The sequence below is a fragment of the Microtus oregoni genome, unplaced genomic scaffold (assembly GCF_018167655.1).
Source record: "Microtus oregoni isolate MIOR12 unplaced genomic scaffold, Mior012 000005F_ref0000423, whole genome shotgun sequence".
NCBI lineage: Eukaryota > Metazoa > Chordata > Mammalia > Rodentia > Cricetidae > Microtus > Microtus oregoni.
In genome coordinates, this window is record NW_024543064.1 from 63459350 (window position 1) to 63478950 (window position 19601).

Here is a 19601-nt window from a genome sequence, read left to right on the forward strand (position 1 = left end):
TGAAACACAGTTGCAACTACACAAAGAGGACCAAGAGGGGAACTTAGAAGTACAAGCTGTGACTGCACAGAGTGGATCAAGACAACAGACCTAGAGAACAGGCCAAGAGAGATCTCAGTGCCTCTCTGGAACACAGACAGCAATAGTGCAGAGCAGACCAAGAACAGTGCTCAAAGACACAGACAGCCACTGAGAGGATTGGACCAAGAGGCAAAGACACTGCCCGCACAAATCAAAGGAAGAGATAGGTAGGCACCAATGCAAGAAAACATTCAACAACCTAAAAAGCAATATAACACCAGAACCCAGTGGTAATACAGCAGGAAGACTTGATCATCCTAACCCAGAAAAAGCAGAAGAAAATGATTTTAAACATAACTTTATGAGGATGATAGAGACCTTTAAAAAGGAAATTAAACTCCTTTAAAGAAATAGAGGAAAAGACAAAAAATTGGAAGAACTCAATAAATCTCCCAAACAAAACCAAGAAAAAAAAAAACAGGTGAAGCAAACAGTTTAAACAGTTCAAGACTAGAAGACTAAAATAGAGGCAATAAAGAAAACACAAACCAAGGAAATTCTGGATATGGAAAGTCTGGATAAAAGAATGGGAACTACAGAGGCAAGCATAACCAACAGAATACAAGAGATGGGGACAGAATCTCAGGTGTTGAAGATACTATAGAGGAAATAGATTCATTGGTCAAAGAAAACATTAAATTCAACAAATTCTTAACACAAAACATCCAGAAAATCTGGGATACTATGAAAAGACCAAACCTAAGAATAATAGGGATAGAAGAAGAATTTCAGCTCAAAGGCACAGAAAGTATATTTAACAAGAACACAGAAGAAAACTTTCCCAATCTAAAGAAGAATATCCCTATGAAGGTACAAGAAGCTTAAAGAACACCAAATAGACTGGACCAAGAAAAAAAAACAGTCCCCTCACCATATACTAATCAACATACAAAACATACAGAAAAAAAGAAAGAATATTAAGAACTGCAAAGGAAAAAGGTCAAGTAACATGTAAAAACAAACCTATCAGAATTACACCTGACTTCTCAATGGAAACCATGAAAGCCAGAAGGTCCTGGAAAGATGTGCTACAGATATTAAGAGACCATGGATGCAAGCCCAGACTACTATTTCCAGCAAAACTTTAAATCACCATAAACAGATAAAACAAAATATTCCATAAAAGAACCAGATTTAACCAATACCTATTCACAAATCCAGCCCTACAGAAAGTACTAGAAGGGAAATTCCAACCCAAGTAAGCTAACTACACCCACAAAAACACAAGCATTAGAGAGAGAACTCACAGCCAGCCCTGCCAAGAAGAAAACAAGCTCCAAGTGGAGTGTCTTCGGTGCTTAACATTCTCTCAGAAATAAATCAGTGCTGTTAGGAGCAATCGTGTCTCACGTAAACAGAGTCCTAATTTATTTAAATGCCATATTCTACAATAGATTGTTTTCTTCTTTTAAAAAAATGAAATAAATTATAAAAAAAAAGTCAGTCAAGAATTTCAATAGGCACTAGCACGAGCAGCAGGCATCTGAAGAGGCGTTCAGTGTCACTGATGAGGGAAATGTTTAATGGATGCAGTGATATACCATATCTGTTTGCCACTGTAGAAAATAGTAAGAATTTGTCTCAAAAAGTAAAAACAGAATATCTACATGATTCAACAGCCCCACTTCAGAGCATTTATCAAAAGAATGGGAGTCAGAATCTCTAAGAAATATTTACACTCCCATGTTCATTTTAGCACAATTTACAATAGTCAAGCTGTGCAAGCAACCAAAAATTGTATCAACAGATTAATGAAAAAGAAAATGTCACATACACACAACAGAATATCATTCAGGCTTTAAAAAGAAGCTTATTGTGCAGTATGCAATGATGCAGATACGCTTTGAATACATTCCAGCCACTTCAGTAAGCTACTACAACATGACATACACCACATAGCATTCCACAGTGTGAGGTGTCTGAAGCAGTGTAGATTCATAGAGACTGACAGTAGAATACTGACTAACCAGTTTACCCTGGTTAGACTTCTGTCAACTTGACATAAGCTAGACTCATTTGAAAAGAGAAAACCTCAACTGAGAAAATGTCCTTCACCAGACTGGCCTATGGACAAGTCTCTAGGGGATTCTATTGATTAATGATTAATATGGAACGACCTGTCTTGGAAGGTCCACTCTACTATAAACACCCTAATGTAGGCAGTACCAATCCTGGGCAGTTGCTCCCAAGTTGTGTAAGAAAGCAAGCCAAACAAGCAATGATGAGCAAGCCAGTAAGAAATGTCCCTCAGTGGTGTATCCTTCGATTTCTGCCTCCAGGTTCCTGCCTTGAGTTCTTTCCCTTACTTTCCTTTATGATGGACTGCGGCTGGGGCATAGAAGCTGAAATAAACTCTTTCCTCCCCAAGTTGCTTTTGTGGTCTTGGTCTTTATCACAGTAATAGAAAGGTAACTAAGAAAGAAGCTGGAACCAGACTATGAAGTATTGCCGTGACAGACCTAACCACGTTTCGATGAGGACTGTCATGACAGTCTTTGGGCTGGAGAAGCCATCAAGCGTTCTGAGCTCAGTGGAAGCTTGGAAGATTAGAATATTGAGAGCAATACAGATGATGGAGACTGGGCTTGTGAAGTTTCAGAGGGATGAATGAAAGTCCCTTAAAGACTCCATCAAGGCCATTTGGCATTTTGTTTTAAGATGATATGGTTCTGAGATCTGGGCTGAGCCTGATCTAAAAGCCTCTTCCCTAAGGACAACCTTTCATGGTAGCAGAAGGCAGCACAGAAACTTCTCAAGGAGGGACATAATGAACAGTGCCCGGCTATATGAAGTCTTATGAAGCACAGGACAGGCATGTCATAATAACCCTAACAGTGTAAGAGTGGCAGGCAGTCTTGGTGCTGACCAACAACTCTCTAATTGAACTTAAGTCCATTCATCAAGAGAGAAATTGTGCCTTGTACTGGAAACCTAGCCAGCAACCCAGGGCTAGTGAAGCCATGGATCTTGGAGGAGAACCTGCAACCACAGCTTTATTAAACCAGCACAATCCCTAACTATACTCTGAACAGTTATCCCTATGCCCACAGACAGTAGTTATCCCTATAACTCGCCCCTCATCAAGAAAACTTCTCTTTGAAACACAGAGCATTGCAGAAAACCACAACTGACCAAAGTGCAGAGTTGTGGAGCCCACTCGCAATGGATACATCTACAACACAACTCCTACAGCTAAGGCTCAGAGATCACTGCACAACTGATTGTCAGAGCCAGGGAAAGAGAAAATTCGCTGTGAGATCCTGTCTCTCAGAAATGTCAGAGAAGCGACACTTGTAAAGTCTCACCTACATGGCTGCCTACGCTAAGCTGAACGAGGACACCAGCAGTCATGCTAATGTGGACAGGGAAAGGAATGTTGAGAAGAGGAGAGACTGTGTGCCCTAGGGAAGAGCACACAAAGTGGTTTGCCAAATGGCCATCTCTGTAAATATACATGCAAGTAACATTATGCAAACTGAGCAGGTTACATGCATACATAAATTAAAGAAAAACATCATGAATTTGAAAGTGAGCGAGGTGGAATATAAGGGTTGGAATAAAGAAAAGGAAAGGGGGATATTATATGATTATATTATAATCTCAAGGAATGAAGATATATAACTCAAAATAAAAGAAAAAAGACTGTGGTTCTGGCTGGCTGTGGCTGAATAATAAGCTGTAATTAATAAGAAATCAGAACCACTGAAGTGAAACCTTTGCTTTGCTGGGACAATCGATGCTGAGTAACTGGAGCTGAGAAATTAATGGTGATTAACATGAGACCAGTGACACTGAGTGAAATCTTCTGGGTGTGTTCTCCTAGGGTCAGCACACAGAGGCTGTGGTCCCTCTCTTATGGTCAGCACACATAGGCTATGGTCCATAAGCGGCCAAGGTTGTACCACATTCTGACAGCCAAACTTGGTGATGTGTAATAGTTTCACAGGAGGCTGGGTCTGAAGACATGAAGGGGTTATAGAGAACAGTTGAGGCTTGGCATGTGAGAGGGACAGAAGAGCCCTTTAGTGAAGGTGTAGCCTCAGCTGCAGTACAAGTCACAGGATTGAAGAAGTCATGAGGAGAAGCTGAGGCTTGGCACCAAGTAACAGGATCAGAGTCCCTGAGAGAGCCCAGAAGTTACTGGTGAAGGTAGGGGTGAGCTGCAATGGGGAGTCCAGCATTCTGGAGATAACTATGTAATGACCACCAAGCACAACAGCAGCTGTGCAGTGGAGCCAGCCTGAGACTGAGGCAAGCAGCTGTGTGCTCCGAACAGCAGAGTTGGAAAAATGGAGCCCACTGGAGCCCAGAGGATCACGAGTGGGTCCCAGACGTCAAGCGCTGAATCTTAAATACTGATAAATCCTGGATTTGCATTGTTTAGATTGTGATCACACTCTTTTTTCTCTGAGTAAGAATGCAGGTAGCTCATTTTTATTTCACAGGAACCTGCATTAAGGCTCTGGAATATTACAGAGACTTTGGAGACCTTTGAGAAACTGTGGGTAGTTTAGAGAGGCTTTGTACTTTTGAGAGTGTAGATGGTTCAATGTGTTTGGATCTTTAAAGACTGTAAGAGGTGTTAATATTGAGAGTGTAGGGATGAACAAGAGAGGAAAGCTTATGGTTTAACAGTTATGTGTCTGTGTGTCAAGATGACAAGGTAACAATTGTCCTGGTCAGTGTTTGTCAGTTTGACAAGTTAGAGTCATTTGAGAATCATGAAAGTCAATCAAGAAAGTTTCTGGCACTCTGACCCAGCCAGAGAAGAAGCAAAATGTGACTGCCTTGCTGAACAAGGTACTGAGCCATGTGGGCTAATATAAGTTGTAAGAGTTAATAAGAAGCCAATCAGTTTATAACTAATGTAGCTCTATGTGATTTCTTTGGGATTTAATGATTGTGAGGACTCAGAGGGACAGAAACCCCGACAACAGAATGAGATCAGAGGATATAAATTGGAAATGAAGACATCAAAGTATTATTATTTGCAAATGATAGGATAGTATACATAAATGACCCCAAAATTGCACCAGGAAACTCTTGCAGCTGATAAACACTTTCAGCAAAGTAGCAGGATGCAAATTAACTCACAAAAATCAGTAGTCCCCCTATATACCAATGACAGATAGACTGAGAAAAAAATCAGGGAAACAATATCTTTCACAAAATCCTCAAAAATATATAATATCTTGGGGTAACTTTAACCAAGCCAATGAAAGACTTTTAATTATGATTAAAAAAAACTTTAAGTCTTTGAAGTAAGAAACTGAAGATAGTATCATAAGATGTGAAGATTCCACCCCATGCTCATGTATCAATAGGATACATATAGTAAAAATGGCCATTGTACCAAAAGCAATCTACAGATTCAATGCAACACCCTCAAAATTCCAACACAACTCTTCACATATCTTTAAAGGACAGTTCTCAGCTTCATATAGAAATATAAAAACCAAAGATAGCTAAAACAGTCCTGAATGATAAAAGAACTGCTGAAGGTGTTGCCATCTCCAACCTCAACTTATATTACAGAACTATAGTAATAAAAACAGTATGGTGTTGGCACAAAAAATAAACATTGTCAATAGAATCACTGAAGACTCGGACACAAATCCATACACTTATAGACACCTGATTTTTTAACGTATACAGAGGCCAGAAATACACACTGAATTTAAAAAAAAAAAGACAGCATCTTCAACAATTGGTGCTGGTCAAACTGGATGGCTGAATGTAGAAGAATCCAAATAGATCCATATTTATCACCCTGCACAAAACTCAAGTCCAAGTGGATCAACGACCTTAACATAAAACTAAATACACAGAACTTGATAGAAGATAAAGCGAAAATAAAGTGAAGAAGAGTCTTGATGAAGGGAAGTCAGGGCAGGAACTCAAAGCAGAAATCTGAAGGCAAGAACTAAAGCAGAGGCCATGAAGGAACACTGCTTACTGACTTTTCCCCATGTAAATCAAAGTCCTAGGCAGATCCACACGTGTACCGGCTAGCACTAAGACGGCACTCTGTAGACTACTGGGGATGCCAGAGAGGGAAGGGGCTGCTACACTTCTTAGCTACTCACTGGAGTAGTAGAAGGAAACCAGCTTGCAATTTTCTTTTTAATTTTTTTAATTTAAAAATTTTTAATTTTACATACTAGCCCCAGTTCCCTCTCACTCCCCTTCTCCCACCATTCCCACATTCCCCCATTTACTCCAGAGAAGGAAAAGCCCCCTGCTAGGAGTCAACAAAGTCAGTATACCAAGTTGAGACAGGACCAAGTTCTCTCTCCCGCCCCGCCCCGCCCCGCCCCAGTATCAAGGCTGAGCAGGGAATGGGCTCAAACAGCCAGTTCATGTACCCAAGATATGTCCTGGTCCCATTGCCACCCCCCAACAGATCAAGCCACATAAATGTCATCCACATTCAGAGGGCTTAGTTCAGTCCCATGCAGCAGGATCCCCAGCTGTCAGTCCAGAGTCCATGAGCACCACCCCCAGCTCAGGTCAGCTGTCTCTGTGGTTTTCCCAATCATGATCTTGACCCCCCCCCTCCCAGGCACATATGATCCCTCCTCCCTCTCTTCAACTAAGCTCCAGGAGCTCAGTCCAGTGCTTGGCTGTGGATCACTACATCTGCTTCCTTCAGTGACTGGATGTAGGTTCTATGATGACAATTAGGGTAGTCACTAATCTGTTTATAGGGGAAGGCCAGTTCAGGCACCCTTTCTACTATTGTGGTCCTCCTTAGGGTACTCTTAGGGTCCTCCTCTTTCCCTAGCTTCTCTGGGGTTGTGCATTGTAACCTGGTTATATTTTGCTTTACATCTAGTATCTACTTATGAGTGAGTACATACTGTGTTTGCCTTTCTGGGTCTGGGTAACCTCACTCAGGATGTTTTTTTTTTTCCCTAGCTCTATCCATTTGCCTGCAAATTTCAAGATGTCATTGTTTTCTAGTGCTGAGTAATAGTCCATTGTACAAACTTTTACAATGAAACCTTGAACAAACCTGGGGAAAGCAAAAGAGAGCCTTTCAGGTTCTTGGGGTCTCTTGTCTTTCACTGGATGAGTTAGTCATCACCCTGGAATTTTTAGTCTAGACTGATGGAATTTGAAGTCTTAGTAAGGCAAGAGAAAGAAGTAAAAGGGTATGAGACTTGGAAGTCAATTTACTGACAATATGATCCTAAAAACTCCATCAGAAAACTCTTAGAACTGATAAACACATTCAACAAATTAGAAAACCAGCATAAAGTCAATAGTTTTTTAAGTGGTTTTTCTATAAACAAACAAAAAACACAGAAAGAAATCAGGAAAATAGCTCCATTCACAATGGCCTTGCAAGGGGTGTTCAAGAAGCTAACTGGAAATGAACCTAACCAAGATGGTGAAATAATTCTTCAGCAAAAACTTTAAAACCTTGTTAAGAAAAAGCTGAACAAGACATCTGTCATAGTTAGCATTGCTATTGCTGTGATGAAAACCATGACCAAAAGCAAGTCGGGGATGAAAAGGTTCATTTGGCTTAAACTTCAATACCACGATCCATCATGGAAGGAAATCAGGACAGGAACTCAAACAGGGTAGGTAGGATCCTGGAGACAAGAGCTGATGCAGAGGTCGTGAAGGGGTGCTGCTTACTGGTTTGCACCACATGGATTGCTCATCCTGCTTTCTTATAGTACCCAGGATCACCACCCACAACAAGCTGGGCCTTCCTCCATCAATCACTAGTTGAGAAAATGTTCTACGGGTTTTCCTATAGCCCTAACCTTATGTAGGCATTTTCTTAATTGAGGTTCCCTCTTTGGTGACTTCAGCTTGTATCAAGTTGACATAAAACTATGCAACACAATAACCTATATACATGGAGAAGAACTAATGTCATGCAAGTTGCCTTATTACCAAAAGAGATCTACAAATTCAACATAATCTTCATCAAAATTACAAGGACAACTTTTTTATTATTATTTTTTTTTATTGAAGAAAAAAAATTTCCGCCTCCTCCCAGCCTCCCATTTCCCTCCCACTCCTCTCCCCCTCCCTCTCCAGTCTGAAGAGCAGTCAGGGTTCCCTGCCCTGTGAAAAGTCCAAAGTCCTCCCCACTCCACCCTGGTCTAGGAAGGCGAACATCCAAACTGGCTAGGCTCCCACAAAGCTAGAACCTGAAGTAGGATCAAGACCCAGTGCCATTGAAGGACAACTTTTTATAGGGATATAAAAAAGCAAGCCTAAAATTAAATTGAAACAAAAAATGACCTGCAATGGTCAAAGCAATCTTGAGCCTAAAGGCTAAATATGGGGGCATCATAATAACTTATTTCTAAATATACCACAGAGCCACAGTAATAAAAATAGTATATTATTGGGACAAATACAGGTACATAGATCAAGTAACTAGAATAAAAGACATGAAATAGCTCACATAGCTACAACCATCTGATTCTCAGCAATGGTGCCAAAACATACATCGTCACTAAAAGTTCCTTAAAACCTGGTGCTAGAAAAACTACATGTAAAAGAAGAAACCAATCCCTATCTCTCACCTTGTATAAAATTAATCCAAAGTGAGCCAAAATCTTTTTTTTTAATTTTTAAAACATATTTATTTATGAAATCATTTGATGTTGACTGCATAATTTCAACATGAGCATCATTGAAAAAAAAATACGACATATAATATGTTTGTCTCTAAGAAAAGTCTTAGTTCCACACTGAGGAACAAAGGTTTTCTTTTTCTTTAAATGTAGATCTCAGCAGAACATCCATCAAGCAGTCCCAGCATTCTTAGAACACTCTGGCAAGGAAACCCATAGGAAACTCATCTTTCTCAATCATACTCAGAGAATCGAATGTGCTGACTGGCTTGTTGAGTCTTGGCCAGTCTAATCTTCTCAGCTTTGGTGATTAACTTCTCCGTGCCTCTTTTCTTTTCCCGAGGTTGATTAAGTTTGGCCTGTCTATCTACCAATATCTTCTGCCAGTACCTCTGCTCGTGATCACCAGAAAGGACCTCGAGGTTCCAACAGTGCTTCTTTCTAATTTCAGTCTGTGCACTCATTACTGCCTGCGCATCCTCAGGAGTTTTGAATCTGGCATGGCATTCAGTATCTCCTTCTAGCAAATCAACGTAAACAACTTCTGAGATTGTGGCCAAAACATCCTATACAATACCATGTTTGACTTAGAACACACGAAACCATCTTTCAACATTTTACAACAGGAATCCTAGGGTTCATGGGTAGATTTACTGGAACCCCAAAATCTTTTAAGATCTGAAACTAGTAGAAAAAAACATTCAGAAAAAACTTCAAAATCTAAGCATAGACAATAAATACAATACCACAGATTGGGAAATAAGAGCAAGAACTGATTAAAGGGTTATCATGAAATTTAAAAGCTTATGTACATTTAGAATAATGAAAGTGTGTCTGTAAAAAACTCAATTCCAAATGTATCAAGAACCTCAACATATGATCAGACACCCTGAATCTGAGGAAAGAGAACGTAAGAACCAGTACTGAATTCATTGGTTCAGGAAAGGACTATCTGAAGAGGACACCAATAGCACAGGCACTAAGATCAGCAACTAATAATGGGACCTCATGAAACTGAGAGGCTTCTGTATAACAAAGGACATCTTTGAAAAAATCAGAAGCCTAAAAATGGGGGGGGGGAATATTTATCATATATATATATATATATACATACTAACCCTCTGTCTCACATGTTTATACCATAAGTGTGTGTGTGTGTGTGTGTGTGTGTGTGTGTGTGTGTGTGTGTGACAGAGGGTTAGTATCAAGAGTTATCAAAGAACTTAAAAACTGAGGCCAGGGAGTGGTCATGTATGCCTTTAATCCCAGGCCCCAGGAAACAAGAGCAGGTAGATCTCTGAATTCAAGTAGCCTGGTCTACAAAGCAAATTCCAGGAAGGCCAGGGATACACAGAGAAATGTTTTCTTAAAAAATAAAAAATTAAATTTTAAAAAATATATGTATATGTGTATTTTTTATCAACTGAATATATATGTATGCACCTACACTGAACTGGACATTAAGAAAACAAATAACTCAATTCAAAAAATGGGCTATACATGTAAGCACAGAGTTCTCAAACCACAAATGGCCGAGAAAAATTTTTTAGAAATGTTCAACATCCTTAGCCAAGAAATCAAGAAAATGCAAATTAAAACTACCTGGAGATTTCATCTTACCCCGGTCAGAATGACTAAGATTAATAAAACAAATGACAGCATATGCTAGCAAAGATCCAGGGATATGAGAACACTTCCTCATTGCTAGTGGGAGTATAAACTCACACAGCCTCTACAGAAAACAAACGCAGAGGTTCCACAAAAAGGTAAAAACAGATCTACTACAAGATCCAGCCATATCATTCCCGGGAAAAGGATCCTCTATCTTCCTACAGAGGAGTTTGCTCATCCATGTTCACTGCTGCTCTATTCATAAGAGCCAGATATTGAGAACAGCCTAGATGTCCATCAACTGATGAATGGATAATAAAAATGTTGTGCATTTACACAACAGAGCTGTTAAGAAACACGAAATTTTCAGGTAAATGGTTGGAGCTAGAAACAGTTATCCTGAGTAAGTTAACCAGAAAAACAATCACTGCATGTTTTCTCTTATGCATGTTAGTTTTAATATAAGCCTTAGATACATGTGTTTCATTTAGAATATCCACACAGGCTAGGTACGTGATAAGGAACCAGGGAAAGGAGGGGATTTTTGAAAAATGGGGAGACAGAAAATAGTGTTATAAAGAGATAAAGTGGAAACAAGAATAGGTGGGAGGGGTAAAGGAAGGACTGGATAAAGGAGGGCATATGGAGGTGTGTGTGTGTGTGTGTGTGTGTGTGTGTATGTGTGTGTGTGTGTATGTGTGTGTAGTTACAATATAATGAGTTACAATAATACAAGACAATGACCCAACTAGGCACCATACACTAAGCAAAGCCTCCAGTACTAGGATGGGTTGCATATTCTTGAGTCATTGGCCAGAGGGTTTCCAGAGCTACAACCCCGGAACATTACACGCCAGTGCTACTGGTTACCACAACCTGATGGCACAATTCTATTGCTGAGGAGACCACAAACTTATGTCATTGAACATGAATCATGCCCAACAAAAAGCTTTACTCCTATGACTAAAATTTACAGTGATGTTACTATACATGTTACCAGTTGAGAAAAGAAGTCATCAATCTCACACAGCTACAAACCCTGTGACCTGCAAGAGAAATAGTGCTGCAATAGTGGCACAAAGGTTATGGGAATAAGCAATCACTTTTTAATTGGATATAAGACCCACTCCATGAGACAGAGCCCATGCCTGACATATTAATGAGGCCAAGACCTTCAATTAGATAGATCATCGTCCCTAGGGGAAAGCCTACTACTATTACTCTGCTAAAGGAACACCGCAATAAACTAACTCCTAATGGCATATTCCTAGACCTACTGGTCAGTACAATGCTCAGTCTTCACCAGGGAGGCTTTTTCTTGTGGTAGATGGTAATTATACAGAGACCAGAGAATAAGAAACAACAACATGTTAGGCTCTAAATGGAATATCTTTATTCCATCCCCCTCCCATCAAGACTCAAGATCTATGCAGAAGAGGAGGCAAAAAAAAAATTGTAAGAACCAGAGGTGGTGGATAACTCCAAGGAAATTGTGTTTTACGGATACAACAAGGCTGATGTATGTTGTGGAATAAAATATTTGCTTAACTATGTAAAGATGTGCTGCTGTTTTACCTTGCCTGCCTATGGCAACTAATTGGTATAATAAAAAGCTGAATGGTCAATAGCTAGGCAGAGGAGGACTAGGTGGGCTGGCGGGCAGAAAAAAAGGGGGGAGGGGGAGCCAGTCAGCGAGTCACAGAAGAAGCAGGAGAACAGAAGGAACAGTACGCAGATGAGATAAACAAACCTCAGGACAGCGCATAGATGAATGGAAATGGATCAGTTTAAGTTAAAAAAAATTAAAAATTAGCTATAAACAAGCCTAAGTTAAGGCCGAGCATTTATAATTAATAATAAGTCTCCATGTCATGATTTGGTGGCTGGCAGTCCAAGAAAATCTGCTACAGGTGCACATAAAAACTCACAGAGACTGTGACAGCATGCCCAGGATCTACACAATTTCAAGCCATACAAAATCTCAGCATGAAGAAAGGAAATGGGCACGGAGTTCCAGCTATAGCCAAGATGCTGTCTGCAGTTTATATCCCTAGAAGAGGGAAAATTAGTTTTCTCCAATGGGATAGCGCTAGGCACACTCCAAGGCAGGCTTCATCCTCAGGAGTAGTTGACCAACACAAAATTGTCTCCATGTTTTTTTATAAGCTTGGTTGGTTGTTTAATTGGCTGGCTGGCTGGCCGGCCAGCTGGTTTGGTTTAGTTTGGTTTGGTTTCATTTGGTTTCGTTTGGTTTGGTGGAGTTTATTTCTTTTGGTTGTGGTTATGTAGTTTGTTTGAGAGCGAAAGAACATAAAGCTGATGGTAGATGGGGGAAGATATGGGAGGAGTTAAAAGAGGAAAGAGAATATTACCAAAATACATAGTATGAGATTTTTAAAACAAAAAATTGCAAAAGCTTATGCACAGCAACAGAAATAACTGAGTGAATAGACAGACTACAGAACGGGGTAAAATCTCTGCCAGCTATATATCTGGCAACAGTTTAATATGCAGAACATACAAAGAACTCAACTCAGAAATTAAACAGCAAAAGAACAAATAATTTAATCAGTAAGTAGGCAAGTGAGTTGAACTTACAGTTCTCACCAGAAACACACAAGGCCAATAAATACATGGGAAAATATTCAACATCTTTAGCAATAAAGAAAACAGAAATGAAAATTAACTGAGATTTTATCTTACTCCAGTTAGAACGCCTATTATCATGACAAATATTACATACTGAGAAGAATGAGAAAGTGAAAGGGAGGAACCATTGAAACTGCTGGCAGGAATGTAAGTTAGTCAGGCACTGTGGAAATGTGATATACCAATATAATGGAATAATATTCTCCCACAAAAAGAATGGAGCCATTAATGCATACCCCAAATGGCTGAAATTTGAGCAAAACATGCCAAATGAAAAAAGACAGATAATAAAGCCCATATGTTGTATTTATTTCAACTATCTAGAACATAAAATCCAAAGAGACAGAAAATAAGATGAGTGTTTGTTGAAAGCAAATGAAGGATACACAAGAAATAATTGCTTAGTGAACACAGCATTTATTTCGGGGTGATTTAACTGTTGTATAATTAGCTGATATGCGCATTGTACAATAGTGTGGATATATTGAAATCACCAAACAAAGCAATGTAAGGTTTATGTGTTATGGCTATTTGTGTGTGTGTGTGTGTGTGTGTGTTGGATTCTGAAGGCGTAAGTCATAAACAATGCCAATGCCACACCAGTTTGGAATTATGATTAATAGGGTGGTATTTATTAAAAGGGGAAAAAACTTACAGATCACCGTCAGCCCTCTGCGCAACCAGGAAGGGAGTCTAGTCGCCGGCGGAGCAGGAAGTGAAAAGAGAGGAGAGGGAAGTGGCCGCTTTTTTAAAGGGAGAGAGACCACGCCCCAATGGGCTGGTATCTCAGCGGCGATAGGCTGGAGGAGTGGGAGGACCTCCTGTAACAGGATTCCATAAAGCTGCAGTTATAGGTGTTGTGAGCTCCCTAGTAAGGGCACTAAAGACCAAACTCAGATCCTCTCTGTAAGAGCAGCAAGGGATTTTAAATACTGAGCCATCTTTCTAGCACCTAAATTATACATTATGCATTTTAAATGGTTAAAATGATTAACTTTTTGCAGAAGAAAAGCTCAATAGATATAGATTTTTCAAAATATACAGCCAGCTAGGAATTCAACTCAACAGAGAAAAGAATAGTTCTTAAAATGTATATGATGAAACACTGTAATGACTCCTTCTTGTTTCCCTTTTTCTTAACCCCTAAACCTGAAATTGATTCCCTAAGAATATCAATAAAAAGTTAACTTCTGACCACCATCATAAACTCACATCGCCAGGCATACAATTGGGAGACTGAGGCAGGAGGGTGGTGAGCATGAGTCCAACATGTAGTATTAAGCAAACCCTATTTTAAAAAGAGGCATTAATACATATATATAAATTTAATTTTATCATTTTAATCATATTATTGCAAGTGGGTATGTGCACATGAGAGCCCATGCCTTCAGGGGCCAGAAGCATCATAATCCCCTGGAGTTGGAGAGACAGGCACATGCCAACCACCTGATGCGGGTGCTAGGAATCAAACTCAGGTCTTCTAGCTGAGCACTGTTAACTGCTGAGCCATCTCTCCAACCCAATAAATGTACGTTTTATAATAATCAAAATTATTTTTTGGAAAAAACTGGTTGTCTCTGTCATAATACTGGCTCCAGAATCAGACATTTGGCCTACTAAATACATGAAATCCAAGGACAACAATTCCCCATCACAGAATGATGTGGTGCAGTTATGTAACTTAAATTACCTTCCCATATATTTTGTATTATTTCTGCTGTTGCTGCTCAGTACTTAACTCAAGCTTCATGCATGTTAACCGTACAGTCTACCAAAGAGTGGTCATTTACTTCCTCCCATACTTTTTAAATCATCTCTAGGTGATATATACCTAGAACACTGAAAATGCTATGCAAGTTGTACTATGGTTGTTATCTGTGCTGTTTGAGAACGACAGCAAACGTCTCCACAAGCTTAGCACAGACATATTTCTTCTCCACGAGGATCTGAGAGGGTGGTTAGGGAAGGAGTGCAGTAAAGGAAGTGTTTGTTATGCAAGCACAGGCACCTGCGTCCAGACCACCACACTGACATGGAAAGCTAGGGTCTATGGTGCACATATAAAAATAACCATGGGGATTATAGATCAGCCAGATCCCTGGAGTCCACTGGCAGTCAGGTTAGCTGAATCAGTGAGCTCCAATTGAGTGAGAGACCCTGTTTCAAAGAATAAAGTGGACAGAGACTAAGGAAAACCCCTGATACCAAACTCTGGCCTCACATGCATGCATATACACATGACACATGCACGCACAGACACAGACACAGAAAATCTTATGCACAGTTAAAACTGTTGAGTATCGAAAACCAACTGTGTACATGCTTCTTCCTCTTTTCATTTAAATAAAAAATTAAGTTATTAGTGTACATGTCTGTGCATATGTATATTGTGTATGTGTGATGGTGTGGGAGAGGGCGGTAGTCATGATGGTGGTCAGAGAACAACTTCCAGGAATCAGTTCTCCCCTTCCATCCAGGCCTGAGCAGCAAGCGCTTCTACATTCTCAGTCAACTTGCTGGCCCCGCATGTGCTTTTAAAGAAAAGTGATTAATTTTTCTTATTAAATACCAGCAACATTCCCAAGTGGGATTAAAAAATAGTAGCTAGATAATTGCTTAATACAATATAGGTTTTAGATTCTGAAAAGTTTAATGGAGTATGTCAAGCTTAGGAATTAGCAAAGATCATTAAAATATTAAAAAAATGCAGAAATGGGTAAAAGAAAACAAATTATTTATTATATTATAAGTAATATTTAAATTCATTTCATCAACTTACAGTTAGCTTTATTTTATAATAACTGATACCCTTAAGCTATGTGTTAAAAGCAGTAAATAAAGTTATACCACACAGTCTCCAAAAACACCAGAATAATACCCATGCATGGACAGGTATGGCTACCACCCTGAGAGCTTCAAGACCCTCTTGCCACCCAATCCTTCTCGTCCAGACTTCACACACACACACACACACACACACACACACACAAAATAATTATCCCTAATTATCAATAGCCTTTCCTAAATTTTTACTTCAAGCTTGAAAAGAAACTGATAAGTTAAACACCACTACATTCATTGTCAAAGCCATAAAACCAAAGAGTTATCCACTACATCTAAAGTAGGAGGCATCAGGCCAGCGCTGCAAACATTCTTTCATTTGACAAAAAAAAAAAAAATCCTAAAGAACTGTGTGACTATGGCTGTCCTTTAGTCTTGTTATATTCAAATAGATATTTGTCATTTTCATAAGGACAGGGTCTAATATTTGTGCTTCACATACAATGGCTTTTCCTTGACATCCACATAAATTGGACTAGATAGTCTAACATTTCTCTTCCATCTGGAGAGCTGAACAATTAGATTTCATATTCAATGTTAACTATATAAGGAGTATGCTATATACACGACATTTCCATCCTAAGACACAGCAGATACAAATAATATCAAAGATGTATTTTGTTGAAAATCTAAATTTCTGAAGTACACACATACTTGGTTTGAATATTAAACTATACTACTGGCTAAACTTTCTGGGGAAGGATGGAAGCCATGGTTTAAAGAATCCTAAATGAAAATAGAACTCAAACTACTAGATTTTCCAAATGTTTTTAGTGATTTAAAACTATCATTTTCAAACTTCAGATACAGAGGTATAGTGATTTTTTAAGTATTAAAATGCATTAAATATTAGTTCATTACTTTTCCTTTTTCTTTTTTTTTGTTTAGTTTTGATGTGTTGTGTTGTATTCTTTTCCAGACAGGGCTTCTCTGTGCAGCACTGGCTGTCCTGGAACTCCTCTGTAGACGAGGCTGGCCTTGAGCTCACAGAGATCCACCTGTCTCTGCTTCCTGAGTGCTAGGATTAAAGGTGTGCACCACCACCCCAGGCTAGTTCACTATTATTTCATTTTTTTAAAAGCATTAGTTTTATTAAGGGACAAATACGGAGTCTGCATTGGTCTAAGCTCTGTCCACTGCACATGTTTTGGCTGAGCAGCTTTCTGTTCTTGTGGGGCTCCCATCAATGGGAGTGCAGAGTATCTCTGACTCTTTTGCCTGCTCTTGAGAACCTATTCCTCCTAGTGGGTTGTCATGTCCAGCCGTGCTATGAGGGTTTGTGCCTAGGATCCTGCCTTCTTTTGTTGCTGTTGTTGTTGTTTTAAGGGAAACAGGAGGTTGGGATGCAATACATGAGAGAAGAATTTTTAAAGAGTAATAATTTTAGGGTATTAAAATTCTTGTAGTCATTCATTACTTCCATACATCTTAAAAGTATTAGATATCTTCATTCCAAAATATTGTCAGTTAGACAATAACATAAATATGTAAAAAACACTACTTTTAAATAATGAGGGGCTGCCAACATAACTCGGTGGACAGAAGCACTTGTCACCAAGCCTGACGGCCCAAGTTCAATCTTCAGAATCCCCATGGTGGAATGAAAGAAATAACTTCCGCAAGTTGTGTTCTAGGTCTCCATAACTCCACCACGTTAGTGTGTGCACACACACACACACACACACACACACACACACACACACAGTGTACATGAATGAATGAATGAATGAATGAATAATAAATGTAAAAAAATCTTTCCAGTTTAGGGTTTTTTTAACACACCAATCTCAGTTCCCCCTCCCTCCTCCCCACCCACTTCCCACTCCTTCCCCCCACCTACCTCCATCCACTCCTCAGAGAGGGTAAGGCCTTCTCTGAGAAGTCAACTAAGTCTGTCCCATCACCTCACTGAGGTAGGACCAAGGCCCTCCCAACCCCAAACCCTGTGCCTAGGCTGAGCAAGGTATCCCTCCACAGAGAGTGGGTTCCACAATTCAACTCATGAACTAGGGTTCGATCAAGGTCCTACTGCAGGGGCCCCACATACTGCCATATCTTTCCCTCTAGATTAAAGTTCTTATACAATGAATGTATGGCTAACAACTTTTTACTAATGTAACACATTTATGCTGCCAATTGCTACATATTAAGTCATGGTTTATAATATAAAAATAATCACTTGAAAATAAGAGTTATTAAATGGGTTTTTCATTTTAAGAATATGTTCATATAAGTAAGAAACTTCCATCTGAATAACTTTATTACCCAGCTAAGATACACAACTACTGACAAAATATATCCTATCCCTCTATGTGTACATATATGGACAGTTGTTTGACAGCAGTCAGGATTTTGTTAGGGGAGAATGGTAGTGACCTATGGGCCACTCAGTAAAGACCACAGCTAACTTCTGCACATTTAGACCAGTTTGGAGAAACAATAATTTTCATAGTTTCACCACGTACCTATAATGAGTTCTAGAAAACAACAATATAGTCCATAATCATTTCCAAAGTATGTTTTTGCTAATTTATGTTAAAAGATAGTCAAAAATAATTAAACTACTTTGCAGTTAATAGAAATAATGACCAGAATAATCATAGAACAAATTGAATGAGCTTAAAAAAATCATAATACCTTATGAAGCATGTTTTCTACTGTTCTCATGTGATTAGCAACACATTCTTTATCTCTAGAAAAAAGAAAAAAAGAGTAAGTGTGAGTATAACCCGTCTTCTTACATCTGTTTACATTTTATCCACTATCACTAGCTCTCTTTGATCTCCCTTTAAACGCACAGAACTTGATGCTGGGGAGATGGCCTGGGGAATGACGTGCTCGCTGGCAAATGTGACAAGAACCAGATCCCCCAGCATACAGTGGGAAGCCATAACAGCCAGTCTATAATCCTAGGCCTCCATAAATGCACCATGTTAGTGTGTGTGCGCATACACACACACACGGTACATGAATAAATAAATAAATGTAGAAAACTTCTTTTTGTTTTATTTTTTTAAAAAAATCAAGGGGGAGGGAAATGGGAGGCTGGGAGGAGGCGGGAATTTCTTTTTTTTTTTTTCTTTCAATAAAAAAAAAAAAACCATACCAATCCCCGTTTCCTGGAGCAAACTAGCTAACATAATTAGAAGAAACTGGTGAGCTCCAGGCTCGGTAAGAGACCTTAGTTCAATAAGCAAGAGTGGAGAGCAATCACAGAAGAGATTCAGTGTCGACCTATGGCTGTCACATGTACCACACACACACACACACACACACACACACACATGCACACACACATGCACACACAAACATGCACGCACACCAAACACATGTGAAAAAGGTATAATAAGTAACCACAGCCACTGGTATATTTACACTTAACTCTAATGCTCGCTTATGCTACTTGTCCTAAACTGGGGGAAGAGACCATAAGTTAAGAGAATGGGAAAGATAAGGAAACCATGATTACATTATTCATTATTCACAATTTAAAATTTTCTGAAAAAGCAAGACATTCTTTAAATCATCTTGGTAGCAAAACACTGTAAGCGGTGATGCCCTGTAAAATGCTATTGCTTATCCTCACATTCCTTTCATGCTGCCGTAATTCAATTAAACCCTCTCTGACACAACACTGGTGCAGTAACAAGTTCATTTCTTAGCCTGTGTATTTAATTCCGCTTTCGCAATGAAATAAAAAAGAACTCTGAGTGGAAATGTTAGAGACTAGATTTAATAGTAACATGTGACTGGAAAGTGTAAATAATACAGTGACACCCGATTTTTAATGTGTCCTTTAGTTGTATAAGATCGATG

General features: G+C 39.2%; 1 protein-coding gene across 1 annotated transcript in view; it reads right to left on the minus strand.

Moving 5' to 3' along the window:
- Ccdc171 (coiled-coil domain containing 171) overlaps positions 1 to 19601 on the minus strand; it is a 341586-nt gene that overhangs the window by 97260 nt on the left and 224725 nt on the right. The window contains exon 23 of the mRNA XM_041652374.1: positions 18423 to 18477. Within this exon, the coding sequence (XP_041508308.1) occupies positions 18423 to 18477 (55 nt within the window). The remainder of the gene's footprint in view (positions 1 to 18422; positions 18478 to 19601) is intronic.